Source organism: Cebidichthys violaceus, unplaced genomic scaffold (genome assembly GCF_023349555.1).
Source record: "Cebidichthys violaceus isolate CVI_PGR_0920_01 unplaced genomic scaffold, fCebVio1.0.p SCAF_8, whole genome shotgun sequence".
NCBI classification, from domain to species: domain Eukaryota; kingdom Metazoa; phylum Chordata; class Actinopteri; order Perciformes; family Stichaeidae; genus Cebidichthys; species Cebidichthys violaceus.
This window is the reverse complement of record NW_027176964.1, coordinates 13,412,774-13,426,085: the sequence shown is the minus strand read 5'-3', so window position 1 is coordinate 13,426,085 and position 13,312 is coordinate 13,412,774. Positions and strand designations below refer to the sequence as shown.

At 39.0% G+C, this 13,312-nt stretch overlaps 1 protein-coding gene across 1 annotated transcript in view; it reads left to right on the top strand.

The window, feature by feature from the left end:
* The window catches only part of LOC137892525 (piezo-type mechanosensitive ion channel component 2), an 83,608-nt gene that overhangs the window by 42,589 nt on the left and 27,707 nt on the right, over positions 1-13,312 (top strand). Inside the window, exons 15-24 of the mRNA XM_068737733.1 lie at positions 319-464; positions 1,631-1,804; positions 5,263-5,555; positions 7,780-7,940; positions 8,689-8,865; positions 9,000-9,122; positions 9,852-10,052; positions 10,142-10,346; positions 11,458-11,559; positions 11,676-11,841. Of these exons, the coding sequence (XP_068593834.1) occupies positions 319-464; positions 1,631-1,804; positions 5,263-5,555; positions 7,780-7,940; positions 8,689-8,865; positions 9,000-9,122; positions 9,852-10,052; positions 10,142-10,346; positions 11,458-11,559; positions 11,676-11,841 (1,748 nt within the window). The remainder of the gene's footprint in view (positions 1-318; positions 465-1,630; positions 1,805-5,262; positions 5,556-7,779; positions 7,941-8,688; positions 8,866-8,999; positions 9,123-9,851; positions 10,053-10,141; positions 10,347-11,457; positions 11,560-11,675; positions 11,842-13,312) is intronic.

The following is a 13,312-nucleotide window of genomic DNA, read 5'->3' as shown; positions in this document are numbered from 1 at the left end:
TAGCGTTGTATCATCTGCATACATAACTGCTCTTGCTTGATTGAGAACAAGAGGAAGGTTTTTGGTGAATAAAGAAAATAGTAATGGTCCCAACCAGCTTCCTTGTGGTACACCACATCGTAACTCCTTCACATTTGAGAAACTACCATTATGAAATACATATTATAATACATATTCCTGTTAGAAAAATAATTGTTACCATAGTAAACTAAATCCAGATGTCCTCTGTTCTCTTTGATTAATTTAATAGATTGTAGCTGTTAATGTCAGATAACTTGTAACCCCTGAAATGCAATTATCCCAATTATTCTTATCTAGGTGCACTATGAGTGGTGGCGAAGGATCCTGAAGTACTTCTGGATGTCGGTGGTGATGTACACCATGCTGGTCCTCATCCTGGTCTACACCTACCAGTTTGAGAGCAATACCTTCTGGAGCAAAACATTGAATATGACCCAAGAGAGGTGAACTTCTCTGAATCACCTGCATTATAGGAATACAGATTTTTTTATACGTAATAATACAATGCAATTACATTTGTTGATGAAAGTTCAGGGAGTTTTAATACTGGTAGTTACAGAAGCCCTGAGAAGCAAGTGAGATCCATTTTGAAGTCTGATCCAAACTGTTTTCTCCCCGGTGTCTATGACACTATGAATTTGGCAGGTGAAAATTAATTTGGCAGGTGAAAACATAATTTGTTGTTGTAATACTCATTTTAGCCACAAGGGGTTGAGGTGCACCACTACCTAATGTGCTGAATAAGACTAAAAGCATTCATATTTTCTTCCAGGTGAGTTTTAATTTCCCCATGCAGTCTAAAACAAGGAACATAATATTGTTTGTTATGCAAGTCATGACTTCTTTTGGCTAGAATGTAGTTTAATTAGCGTTAATGTGCTGTTAGGGAAAACATTAATGCTTTTAGTCCGATTAAGAAAATGGGGGTAGCGGTGCACCTTCACCTTTTGTGGCCGAAATAAGTATTACAACAGCAAAAACTTAAAAACATTTTTTTTACCTATTGTCAAAGATGGAAAAAAGTGACTTAGAAAAATTATCCTGGCAAAACTTTGTTTTTCACATCTGTTTCACAGAATTTCTATTGTGGAACTTAAAATTATTATCCTGGCAAAACCTTTTTTTCATTTGTTCTTTAGTCAAAAACAGTCTGGACCAGACTTAGAAAATGGATCACCAGAATTCCTTTTTTTTTATCATCTGCCTCTCAGGTAGTTGCTCCGACACACAACATTTTTAAGACTCTCCCCTGCAGCCAAATGAAAATGTAAAATTTTTGACTTGAAGAAGAGCTTGATAGTTTTAAAACATTTTTACTAAACATGCTTATGTTTTTTTAGCAATTGAGAACAGAAACATGCAATATTGAAAAAAACGTACATTATACAGTTACAATTTGTTCAAGGGAATGTGTGATCGTATATTACAATAATGATATTACATAAACCATAACTGTATAACAACCAGCAATGACAGAATAGCCTTTCTTACCTTTGATTATTAAAAAAAAATCTATTGACCTTCTTTTGTTCACCTCACTCACAGGTACCTCAAAAAAAGATGTGAGCTCAAGTCTCATGTTTTTCCTCTTTTTTCCACATCTATGCAGCTTGGAAGACCTGGGCCTGAAGAGGTTTAATGTCGCCGAGCTGTTTACCAGGATTTTCATTCCCACGTCTTTCCTGTTGGTGTGTATTCTCCACCTGCACTACTTCCACGACCGCTTCCTCCAGCTCACCGATCTCCAGGCTGTAGTGGCCAAAGAGGAGAGCACTATCTACAGGTGAGACGCGTTCTGTTTATTGTCTTTGGTTCAAATCATAATTGAGAAGTTGACTTTTTGTTCTTTTTTATCTGGTTTGGGTAAATTCATACAGCTGAATTACAAACTGCGTAACAACAAAAGGTTGTTCGTAAACAACCAGATCTAATTACTTTACTTTTTGCTTAGCAAAGTTTGTTTACAGTCTTTGGTGTCTTGATTACCAATGTTGAATGCACTTATTGTAAGTCGCTTTGGATAAAAGCGTCTGCTAAATGACTGTAATGTAATGTAATGTAATGTTAAAAATCCTGAGAAACATTTGAACTTCAGTAACTTGTAGGTTATTGGTTTGATCCCTTGCTGTCTATTATGATGTCACACCCCAACATCCTGTTTCAAAATGAAATACATCATATTGAGGAAGTAATATATTATTTCATTGGATCTTTAAAAACATACGGCTGAATATGGACCAGACTACAGTTATCCATTGGTTATGTTTGTATTGTAAGGCACTAGGGACAGTTCACCCCAAAATACATTTTCCTCTTACCTGTAGTGCTTTTTATCAATCTAGGTTGTTTTGGTATTGTTTAGCCAAATGTTAGAGATATCGGCTGTAAAGATGTCTGCCTTCTCTTGAATATAATGAAGCTAGATGACACTCGGCTTGTGGTGCTCAAAGCGTAAAAAAACAAAACATTTGTAAAACTCAACAGCAATGTCTCTTACCAGGAATCATGACCCAGTTACTTAAGATAATCCACAGACCTTGGTGTGAGCAGTTTCATGTCAGCACTATTATCAATTTTCAAACTACACCTGCCAACAGTATCCCCGTGAAGAAGGAAGCGTGCATCTACTCGTCGACAAGAGGCTCATGCCCTTGACAGCGATGTAAACATGAACGCCGTCCTCCTCGGCTGAGCTGTAACATTAACTAGCTCAGTGGTGCTTGGTGAGCTAGCAGTATCAAGTATAGATGCACTGTGTCAAGAAATGTAATACACTGCAAAAAGTCAGCTCTCAAAAACAAGAAAAAAAAGAGGAATTAAATAAAGCAAAAATATCTGCCAACAGTACAGGAAAATTTCACTTGCCAAGATTTATTTAAAACAAGTAAAAATACGTAGTCTTTAATAATCCACAGATCTCTTAAAACTAGTGCGGCCAGACTAAAAACAAGTACATTTGTCTGGATACAAAGAAAAGATTGAAGATGTAGGAAAATGTGGAATGCATGCAAACTCAATCACCACATGATAAAACTGAACGCTGATAAACAGTATTACTGAAGAATGCCCCTTACTCAAGAATACTTACTGACAATGTATGCACGATAACAGACCTTTGTTGAGCGTGAGATGAAAACATTCATCCCTTTTCATCTCGTACTATTCTGGATAATCACACTTAACACACCCTGTTAAACACCCATTATAACCACTGTTCCCATCACACATCTGTCGTTGTGTGCTTTGTTGTGCTCTCCGTGTTAGAACACTCAAATTTCCACGGTCTGTGTTGTGGTGTGTGTTTAACTTTACGGCGGTGTTGTTGCGGATTTTCCATTGTTTTTGCTGCTGCTTGCTTAGCTCGTCTCTGCTCTGCTGCTCTCTGTGACCTGCTGCCATCTCTCCTCTGCCACCCTTTCTACACAGCCACGCTAAAGTCAATGGTCGTGTCTATCTGATCATGAATAGGTGGGTATCTGCTCGCTTTCTGTGGCATCCCTCAACATCCCAGTTCACCTCTGAGCCTCGACTTCCTCTTCCTGTTGTAATACATCCATATCCCCCCCACGCCGACTTGTCTGAGTTACCCTATTTTTGTCAATGATGATACATTGATGATCTTCTGAAATATCTTACTCCTGGAGTTTAGGTATTTGACTGACATGAATGCTGTTCGTTTTCAGGTTTTTCGTATTATTATTTTGCCTGTAGCCTTCTCTTTTTGGGTTCACTATTATCTTTCTGGATCTTTAACACCCCTCCAAACCCAGCCCAGCCTTTTCCACCATAAAACCACTCCTCTCTAAGAGTTTCACAGACTGTCAAACAAGCATGTTTGAATTTTAAAGAACTGTTCTTCCCTTCCAGTATCTTGCCACACCCACCTCTCTGCACTGACTCCCAGAAACTTACCCCCCTTCCTGATAAAAGCTCGCCTACCCCAAACCACAGGAGCCTTTTGGCCAGTTTTCATGCATTTGAATAAAACTATGTGGATATTTTCAAGTGATTTCAAGTGTCGGTGTCAGCCTGCCTTTGTCGGTGTCTCTCCTCTCTGTTCATCTTGACTTCTGTGTAACTTTATTGTTCTGAGCAGCATCAAGCAAAAAATTCCCACTCAACAGAGCAAGTAAGTGTGACCACTGGATAAGGAAAATGTTTGCCTTGATATGCGGCCGGTTCATGCAAGCCAAACCCGACCTTTCCCCATTGCCTGAGAAGAATTTAAAGGGTTAATGCCTCCCTTCAGATGCTACCATTATTCTGCTGCAAGAAGAAAAATTCCTCAAACACCGTAAAAAAAGAAAAATCAACCAACATAGATTGTTTTAACAAATGCAGAAGGAATGTGCACTGCTTATTGATAGGCTTCATGCCTGATGAAATGCTGCTCTGTTGTTCAGTTAGTGGACACAGCTGGTGATTCCCATTTAAACATTTGCATCAGAGCCTTTTGACAATCGCCTGGAGTCATATGTATGAATTTGTGTTGTATTTATATACTTATGAGGACAGAATGCCTTCAAAAGATAGGAATGTGAGGAAGTTAGACATGATAAATTATGTGGAAACAATAGGTGGATTATTTTCCCTGCCTTGATTTCTTTAAATTGCTGTGAGCATTAAGATCAGATTCAGATTACTTTCTAATAGGTTCAAGTTAAGGTCACTTTAGTTGGAGTAGGTCACATATTACATGTAAAAAAAAAGCACAAAACCTAACTTCGATATTTTATTTTATTTTTTTTTATTTTATTGATGACAGGGTCAGATGTTTATTGTCAATAAGTATAAAATATTTTCCTACCCAAGGCCGACTGCGAATGCATCCCCATGTTCTATGATCATGTGGCAGCTATTGAGCCTTTCATCAAGTGCAGACCACATTTTAATGATATGACGCCTTGACTCCTCTTTTTAGCCTGAAGTTAGAGATTAGAAGGCATCGCCAACACCAATCATTGCACCAGTTCTTATTTTAGTTCATTTATTACTGGAAGATTCTGTGATTTGATCGAAGGCTCCAGAAAAGCTTCTAAATGGACCTGTGTGGTGAGACTTTTGTCAACTGCTACTTAGTAGTTCCAAATATTGCCCCTAAAGAAAGACTCCTAAAAATACACCAAAATAGAACATCAGGTCATTTAAGGTCCTCATAAGTATAGAGATACAGATGTGTGTGTGTGTGTGTCTGTCTGCATGCATGCATGTGTCTGTAATAGCTTATTCGCATGTCTTCAGACTGGTGCACCAGGATGGCAGCCTGGCAGACCTCACCATGCTCAGCGCCAACTCGGTGGAGACCACGCTGTCCAGGGAGGAACAGGAGCCGCAGGAGAAGCAGGAGGAGCAGGGCGAGTGGGGGAAGGAGAAGGAGAAGGAGCAGGAGCAGGCCCTGGTGGTGATGATGTATGACACTGACGTGACTGGAGAGAAGCCCAGGAGTATCTCTGACCCGCGGCAGTCCAGCACAGAGGAGAGCCAACCCTGCAGCGCGGGGACGGATCCAGAGCCGAGCACCGAGCAGAGCTCAGGTACTGAGCAGCTGCAACACAGCAGGTCCACAAACTCCAACAAGACACTGAATATGCAGTGAATCATGTTAGGGCTGCAAGTCACAATTGTTTTATATATTATTATTATTATTTATAAGTTAATGTGTTGAGCATTGTCTTTGTTAATCAGACCATCTATTAATATCTTGTAGACAAGACATCAGTTTGATACTAACGTTTATAACTTTTATTTACGGCAAAGAGTGGCATTTAAAGCTACAGGGTTTAATTTGCTCACCCTACCTTACTCCTCATCAGTTTATATAACGTCATGCCCAAAACCTTTCTCAGTCACTGTTTGATGAAGAAGCAGATGGTGAATGAAGTCAGACTGGAATAACAAAAACACTACACTCAACTCGTGCATTGTTGTTTTTGAATGGGAACCTGCTGCACTTTTAGCTTTGCTGTCTGAGTGGTGACTGAGCTTTCTGGGATAAAAAAAAACAATCAAATGATGTCCTTCAGTGCGGTACTATACTAATTAGTGTGCCTTTTACTATAGTATTATCGTACAAAGCTGGATTAAAATGCTTTTTACCATTTCTGACATGGGCGTCATGGAAACTGCTATGAAAGTGCTTAATGTGCCTGAGAACAAACAAATTCATATGATAATAAAAATGCTCATCTAGAGGCTGTGTTGCTGATCACGTTTCAGACTTGTATTTAAATACTTCAGCATCTCATTTGGTTTCCCTCCAAAGTACATTTAAAGCATGTTTCTCCTCTCACTGTGTTCTGTAGCAGCTACAGAGCACTTTTAGTCATGAGCACAGAGACTTTTTCTCTCAGATCCCTCTCAGCCTGCAGCTCTTCAGTCTGCTGAAAAGACATATGTTGCATACAGACTTTAAAGGCCAAAACTCTCTGAGAGTAGCTCAGCCTGCCGTCCAAGTATCTGCTGCCTGCACTCTCACCAGCCAGCCATTAATCATCTGGAGTAAAGCTGTAAAAATCTGTTGTATTGAAGATTTTTGGGTTCAGTAAGATTTACCTCTGGTTGTCTGTTCTGTCTCAGAGTGTAGCTCAAGTGGTCACTTTCACCCATTACATCGTCCTGCTAAAGCCAACCAACGCAGCACTATTAGCATATTTACGCGTACAGTCACACTGGTCTTAAGTTGAAATGTTGTTTATATACACAGAAAATAAAATAGGTGATAAAACACAACACTGCAGGGCCTCTCAGTTTATAATGAGCTGCAAGCTATATGAGCTATATGCCCTCACAGAGTTTTCTTATCCAAACAATGGGGCCTCTATTAAAACCTAAGATTCTGTGAAAACACACACCCACCAAACTGTGTCTGGAGGTTTTATATCCTTTGTGAGAATATAAAACCAAATATTAGGTTGTCATTCTCGGGTAATTAAAGCAACACTTTTGAATGTGCTTGTTAATACAGATTTTAGCCATGCTTTTATACATCTTGTCACAATGCATACCGGGAAAATATTACATTAACAATCATTTTACAGTTCCTGAGTACATGTAAAACACATGTTCAGCTGTTAAGTTGACCCCATAAAATTGTTTACATATTGAAATTTCTCTTTCCCTCACCAACATGCAGATTGTCTCACACGTCACTCCCATTTTAATCTTCGAACACACACTATAAAATCTTCACTGATTTTAGACGATTACTTATTATCTTTTGATGGACTAATCAGTACTTTGTTTATTGGATTTGCAACGTAACTAGCAAATACAAAATAATTGCACTTGTAAGTTTTTTTAGTTGTAGTAAAGAACAACAAATCAAAAACAACAATACAACTAAAGAGGATAGTCCTGGAGGGGAAACAAAATTTCAAAACAAAAGTGAATATATAGATATACTTGCTGATAAAAAAAATGAAAACTAGAAAAACAGAATAAAAAATATATGTGCCTGATTATCTAAAAGATTTTCAATGTCATGGCTGAATATTTAGTGAATGCCGTATGCGGCGCACTCCCTCAATACTGGACCAATTAAAAAAATCGTTGTCCCCATTAGTTATGACACAAAAAAGAGAATCATATTATCAGTCTGCTCCAGCTTGAGAAGACATCAAAGCAAAGGAATAATGGTGTTCAAACTGATGACATACTGCTGTAATTAAGATATAAAACACTTTCCATTTGCACTTCTTCAGTGCTTCTGTTTTTCCATTTAAGTGTATCTGTTTTGTTTTTTTATCTCTGCTTCTTCAGATCTGAAGAATAAATGGCACTTGGTGGTCGACCGTCTGACTGTGCTCTTCCTCAAGTTCCTGGAGTATTTCCACAAACTGCAGCTGTTCATCTGGTGGTTACTGGAGATGCACATCATCAAGATTGTGTCCTGCTACATTGTCCTAGTCTCTGTCAAAGAGGTACGAAAGCTTGAGGTTATAATGTGGAACAAGGATCGATATCTGCAACAACAGGGAATCACACCATCAATCAATTTGATTGACTGATTTGACTGCTCAGCTTCTCGGAAGCGTGCACGTCATCCCACGTGTTGTATAAGGCTTCCAGATGGTCCTGCAATTCATATTCTCGGTCATGGTTCTACCGAATGATATATCGTTAACCGTTTTTAACCGTTTTTAAACTCCCAAGTATCGGCCTCAAAAATCCAGTGTCGGCCTCATACACTCTATAAAATAACTTGGCCTCTTGCAACACTGTGCCAACTTGAACCAATTTGAAATAAACCAGGATTTTCTGTTACATCGCAGACTTGCCAGATAATAGTCTGGGGGTATTGGGGCGAACTGTAATAGCTGTTTTCTTGCCATCAGGGCTCTTTGAGTTTGGCACAAACTGACTGAGAGGTTTAGTCTGGATAAGCTGCGAAGGCTTTTAGATTCTTATTAAAACTCACTTTTATGGATTTAGATTTATGTAATGTCATGCTATTTTATTTATGGTTCTTGACCTATTTTATTTGCTTCACAGTATTCTTCACTTTACATAAAGTGCTGTGTCAAAGTGTTTAGAAACTTGTTACACAAAAAAGGAATAATACTAGTTGTTGTAGTTGGCTGAGGAGGAAGAAACAGAGAATATCAGTGGATTTTTTTTTAATGTGAGCTGTTCTTTCTGTCCTCATCGCCTATATTGTCTCCTGTGCAGGTGTCTTTGTTCAACTATGTGTTCCTGGCATCCTGGGCCTTTGCACTGCCCTACAGCCAGTATCGTCCCCTTGCCTCCAATGTTTGCACTGTCTGGACATGTGTCATCATCGTATGTAAAATGTTGTACCAGCTGAAGTCTGTAGACCCGCCTACCTACTCGAAGACCTGCTCTATGGTGAATATAGTCAGAACATGCTCCTTGACCCTCGTTATAGACGCTACATACTGCTAAACATTATCTTTACTATCCTTAGTTGAAGTAATATTATATTTGTATTATATTCATACAATTATATTTTCTGTCCACAGCCATTAAACTACTCAGAATACCAGATTACGATGGTGAATAAGTCTCTGCTGTATAAAGGACCAGTGGATCCAGCCAACTGGGTCGGCCTGGAGAAGTCTGATGACCTTCTGGGCTATCTCAGGGTGAGGAGTGGAAACCTTCCTCAGCTGAATGTTTGCAGCATACACATATCACAGCAAGAGAAGAACAATTCATGAAACTATGATAAAAAAAAAAAAAAAAAAGGAATTTGTCAAAGGAATAGTAAATGTGTTCTCTGGAGCCAGCAGCTGGTTAGCTTATTTTAGCACAAAGACTGGAAACGGGGAGAAGCAGCTAGTCTGGCTCCATCCAAAGGTAACAAAATCTGCCTATCGGCATCTCTAAAGCTCACTAAATAACACGTTGTATCTTCTTTTGTTTAATCCAAAGTGTAAAAATGTCAATTCGTTTTTCTACAGGGTGGTTGTGACTCCAGGAAGTCACTGCTCCTTTAACAGTTGCAAAACAAGTATTTTCTTTATCAACAGGGCCTCAAGTGTTATGTTAAAGGAATACTTCACCTCCAAATTGATCATTTGTACATCAATTACTCAACTCGTGTTTCACTGAATGCTTGATGTTAAGATAAAGAGCACGTCTGATGAACTTAAGTTATAGTATGTTCAAACTTTTGGGTATAAAATGTCAGAAAATATGACAGGTAAAAAAACGGTAAAAAAACTGTAAAAAAAAAAGAAGGTAAAAAAACGCTCCTAAGTCTTTTTTTTCTTTTTTTGATAAATGACCAATCGGTTAATAAAATTTGTTTTAGTCAATATATATTTAATATATACATACTACATATTTAATGATATTCTCCATCTGTGCAGAACAACCTCTTGATGCTGGCTCTGTTAGCATTCGAGGTGACCATTTATCGCCATCAGAAATACTTCAGGCTGAGAAACAAACTGTCGCCTCCCGCTGCCAGGATTATCTTCCATGACGTCACACGGCAGCATCTGGACATCGGCATCATCAGCTTCGTCAAATACTTCATCAACTACTTCTTCTACAAGTTTGGACTTGAGGTCGAGACAAGTGAAAAGAGCTAAAAAAAACGGATGATTTTCTCTGAAAACATCACTTCATGTTTGTATTCCTTGTGTGTTTCTCTCAGACGTGCCTGCTGTTGGGGGTCAATGTTATCGGGCAGCGTATGGACTTCTTCGCCATGCTTCAGGCCTTCGCCTTGATTGCAGTCATGTATAGACGCAGGAGGAAAGCCATCGCTGAGATCTGGCCCAAGTACTGCTTCTTCCTGGCCTGCATGCTGACGTTCCAGTACTTTATCTGCATCGGGATCCCACCAGCAGCCTGTAAAGGTATGTGTGACCAACTCGGACAGTTTGTACTTATTGCTGTGATTTCAAGCCTCAATCAATGACTATTGTCATTGATTAATCGAGAATTTATTTCTATAGTCAATTGCGTTATCATCTAGTGTATAAAATGTCAAACATTTGTGGCAAATGCTCATTTTGAGTTCCCTAAGACGTCTTTGAATTTCTTGTTTTGTTCGATTTATAGACCCAAGCCCATAATATTGAAAGCTGACAATGACAAACGTGTCATATTTTAATAGATTATCCAAAGTGTTTTCAGTTAATGTTATTATTTTGTATCACAGTATTATGATTGATATCTTTGATGAAACTGTTATTGTGCCCCCAGACTCATCATCTACTGTATGTATTACTTTAAATTATGGTATAGGAGCAAAACATGTTTATTCACAAAATGCATATCTGTGTAAACTTGGACATATTGACCCAGAAGAACATTGAGAACCTAAATTGTTTAAAAAATTACAAAAATACATCATACAAGAATGAAAGCTGTTGCTCCTCTGTGTTTTTGATTTTTTATTTGTTACTATGTCAAGACTCTTATCAGCCTGGTCTCCTAAAAACTGCATCGTCAATTCCGTTTCGAGGGAACGTACTTTTTCCCAGATTAAGGATTTGACGTATCACAAATATGTTAAATCAGAGTCTGCGTAAATCCACGTAGAAAAGAGGTTGAGTTGGATTGCAGTGGATAGATGGGTCAAATAAACACAGGACTTTTTAACTTTTTTGTGTCCCGTGTGAAACCAAATGTAATACACATAATTTAACCGAAAACATGATCTTTTACTAAATTGACCTAAGTGGTTTTGTTGCCTAAACCTAAACCTAATTGAGAATTGGTGAAAGTGTCACGATAACACTGATATACACGTACGTAGAAATGTTGCTATGAAATGTGTTTTTGGTTTAGACATGTCCAGATTCAACATATCTGTAGTTTGTAGAATTGTACAACGTCAACATTTTATTCTGGCGACTGGGTTGCTGCTTTTTTTAGTCCTGTGCTCCACAATAGACCTGACCTTTTTATGGTGTTTTCATATACATGTGTGTCCAATGATAGTGGTGCATGTTTTCATTTCAGACTATCCCTGGAGGTTTTACAACTCTACTACAGAATCCAATGTGGTCAAGTGGCTCTATATTCCAGATTTCCTGACCCAACCCAAGCCATCGTTCCTCATCTGTATGTTTTCCAATTAATATGTATTTGGTGGTTATTATACTGATGATTGTCCAGTTTTTAGTATTGGCAAGATTTTTGCTCAGCACAAGTTAGATTTCTCCTCTCTTCTTTTCTAGATGACTTCATGTTGCTGCTGTGTGCCTCTCTCCAGAGGCAGGTCTTTGATGATGAAAACAAGGCGGCAGTTCGCATCATGGCTGGAGACAACGTGGAGATCTGCAGAGACCTGGACGCAGCCTCTTTCAGCGTCCACAACCCCGTCCCCGACTTCATCCACTGCAGGTACAGCAACTTACACTAAAGTTATGCTAGTATTACACTGCAGCAAAAAAAGGGCCCGGTTATGTTTAAAAAAAAAAAAAAATGCATACAGCAAATGACACTGAATCCCAGACTTGTATTTCAACACATACATTAGATTTTACAGTAGACTCACTTGAATCATAACAGATCAGAGGCAGTTATCATTTTGGTGCCATTGGAGCTCGACTGAACCGGCATTAACATGGAGGACAACAGGACACAGAAATGGAAAGGAAGTGAAGTAGCCAGCTTAATTGATGCTTAATGATGTTAGATGCCTACAATTAAGTCAACAGCGAAATGATCAGAACAAGCAGCACTATTAAAAACGGTTTATATTTGTATCACGTATGGGTTACATCCCACAATATGGAGCAGCAGTTTGGATTTCAGCATGAAGTCTTGCAGTGTCTACGTAGAGTTAAAGCTTTGTTTCTACCTTGTTAAGTATAAAACATTAACAACCATTGTTGTGATATAGTGTAGATATTCCTGTTTAGGTCCATGGTTTACTGGATAGTACACAGGTATGTAGTTGTAATGCAGCAAAGGGAATTCATTATTTTAAAACCACCCTTGGTAGATGTTAAAGACCTGTTATTCGGTATTTGACGCCCTGGGATTGAGAACGGACTGGTTTGCCATATGAGCATAAACGGTGATGATATGTCAACTTGTTTCTGCCGCCCCCCCAAGTGGCCAACAAATCAATTAATGCATGTTCAAAACAAAAAGGGTGCCGCTATTGTGCCAAGTTACCAAATAGAGCTTTGAATTCAGCGATGGGCTAAAAGGCGGTGGAGCAGGCCGGTAACAGAAGGTTGCAGGTTTAAGATTTAGAAACGTAAAACAAAGGTATCATTCTCAGCAGGTACAGTTGAGTGAGACGCTTGCTTGCTTTGTACCCCGGCCTGTCCAGTCGAGCTGCTCAGAGGCCAACTCAGTAGAAAACTGTTGTTGTACTTGGCAGCTAACTGTGTAACTGAAGAAATCTTAAGTGGAGTGGTGCTGAATAAGAACATACTCGCTCAGCAAATCCCTTATCCTAGATAAATAAAGATAAGACAGATGACAGTAGCTTAGAGAGAGATATTATTGAATACCCAGTGTATATACATAATTCTGAATCCCGAATCGTCCAATATTTTAATCTAGAGCTAGATACTGATTTTGCACATAAAAAATAGTGAAGAGAGGCAAGGAAATACAGAGCGAGTAAGAAAGACAGCGAGAGCATCCTGACCTGTCCACAGTCATTGATTATGTGCTCTCCACATTCCACTGTTTTGATGCGCAAAGTGGACAAGTCTTTTATTAACGCACTCTGCGTCCATCAACAAGCCCTAGTAGAACGAAAGAGAGCTGTACAGCCCGTCTGTCCACGCCACAGCAGCTCTGCACTTATTCCATCGTTTCCCTCCAGGATCGAATTACGGATACAGGGGGGCGG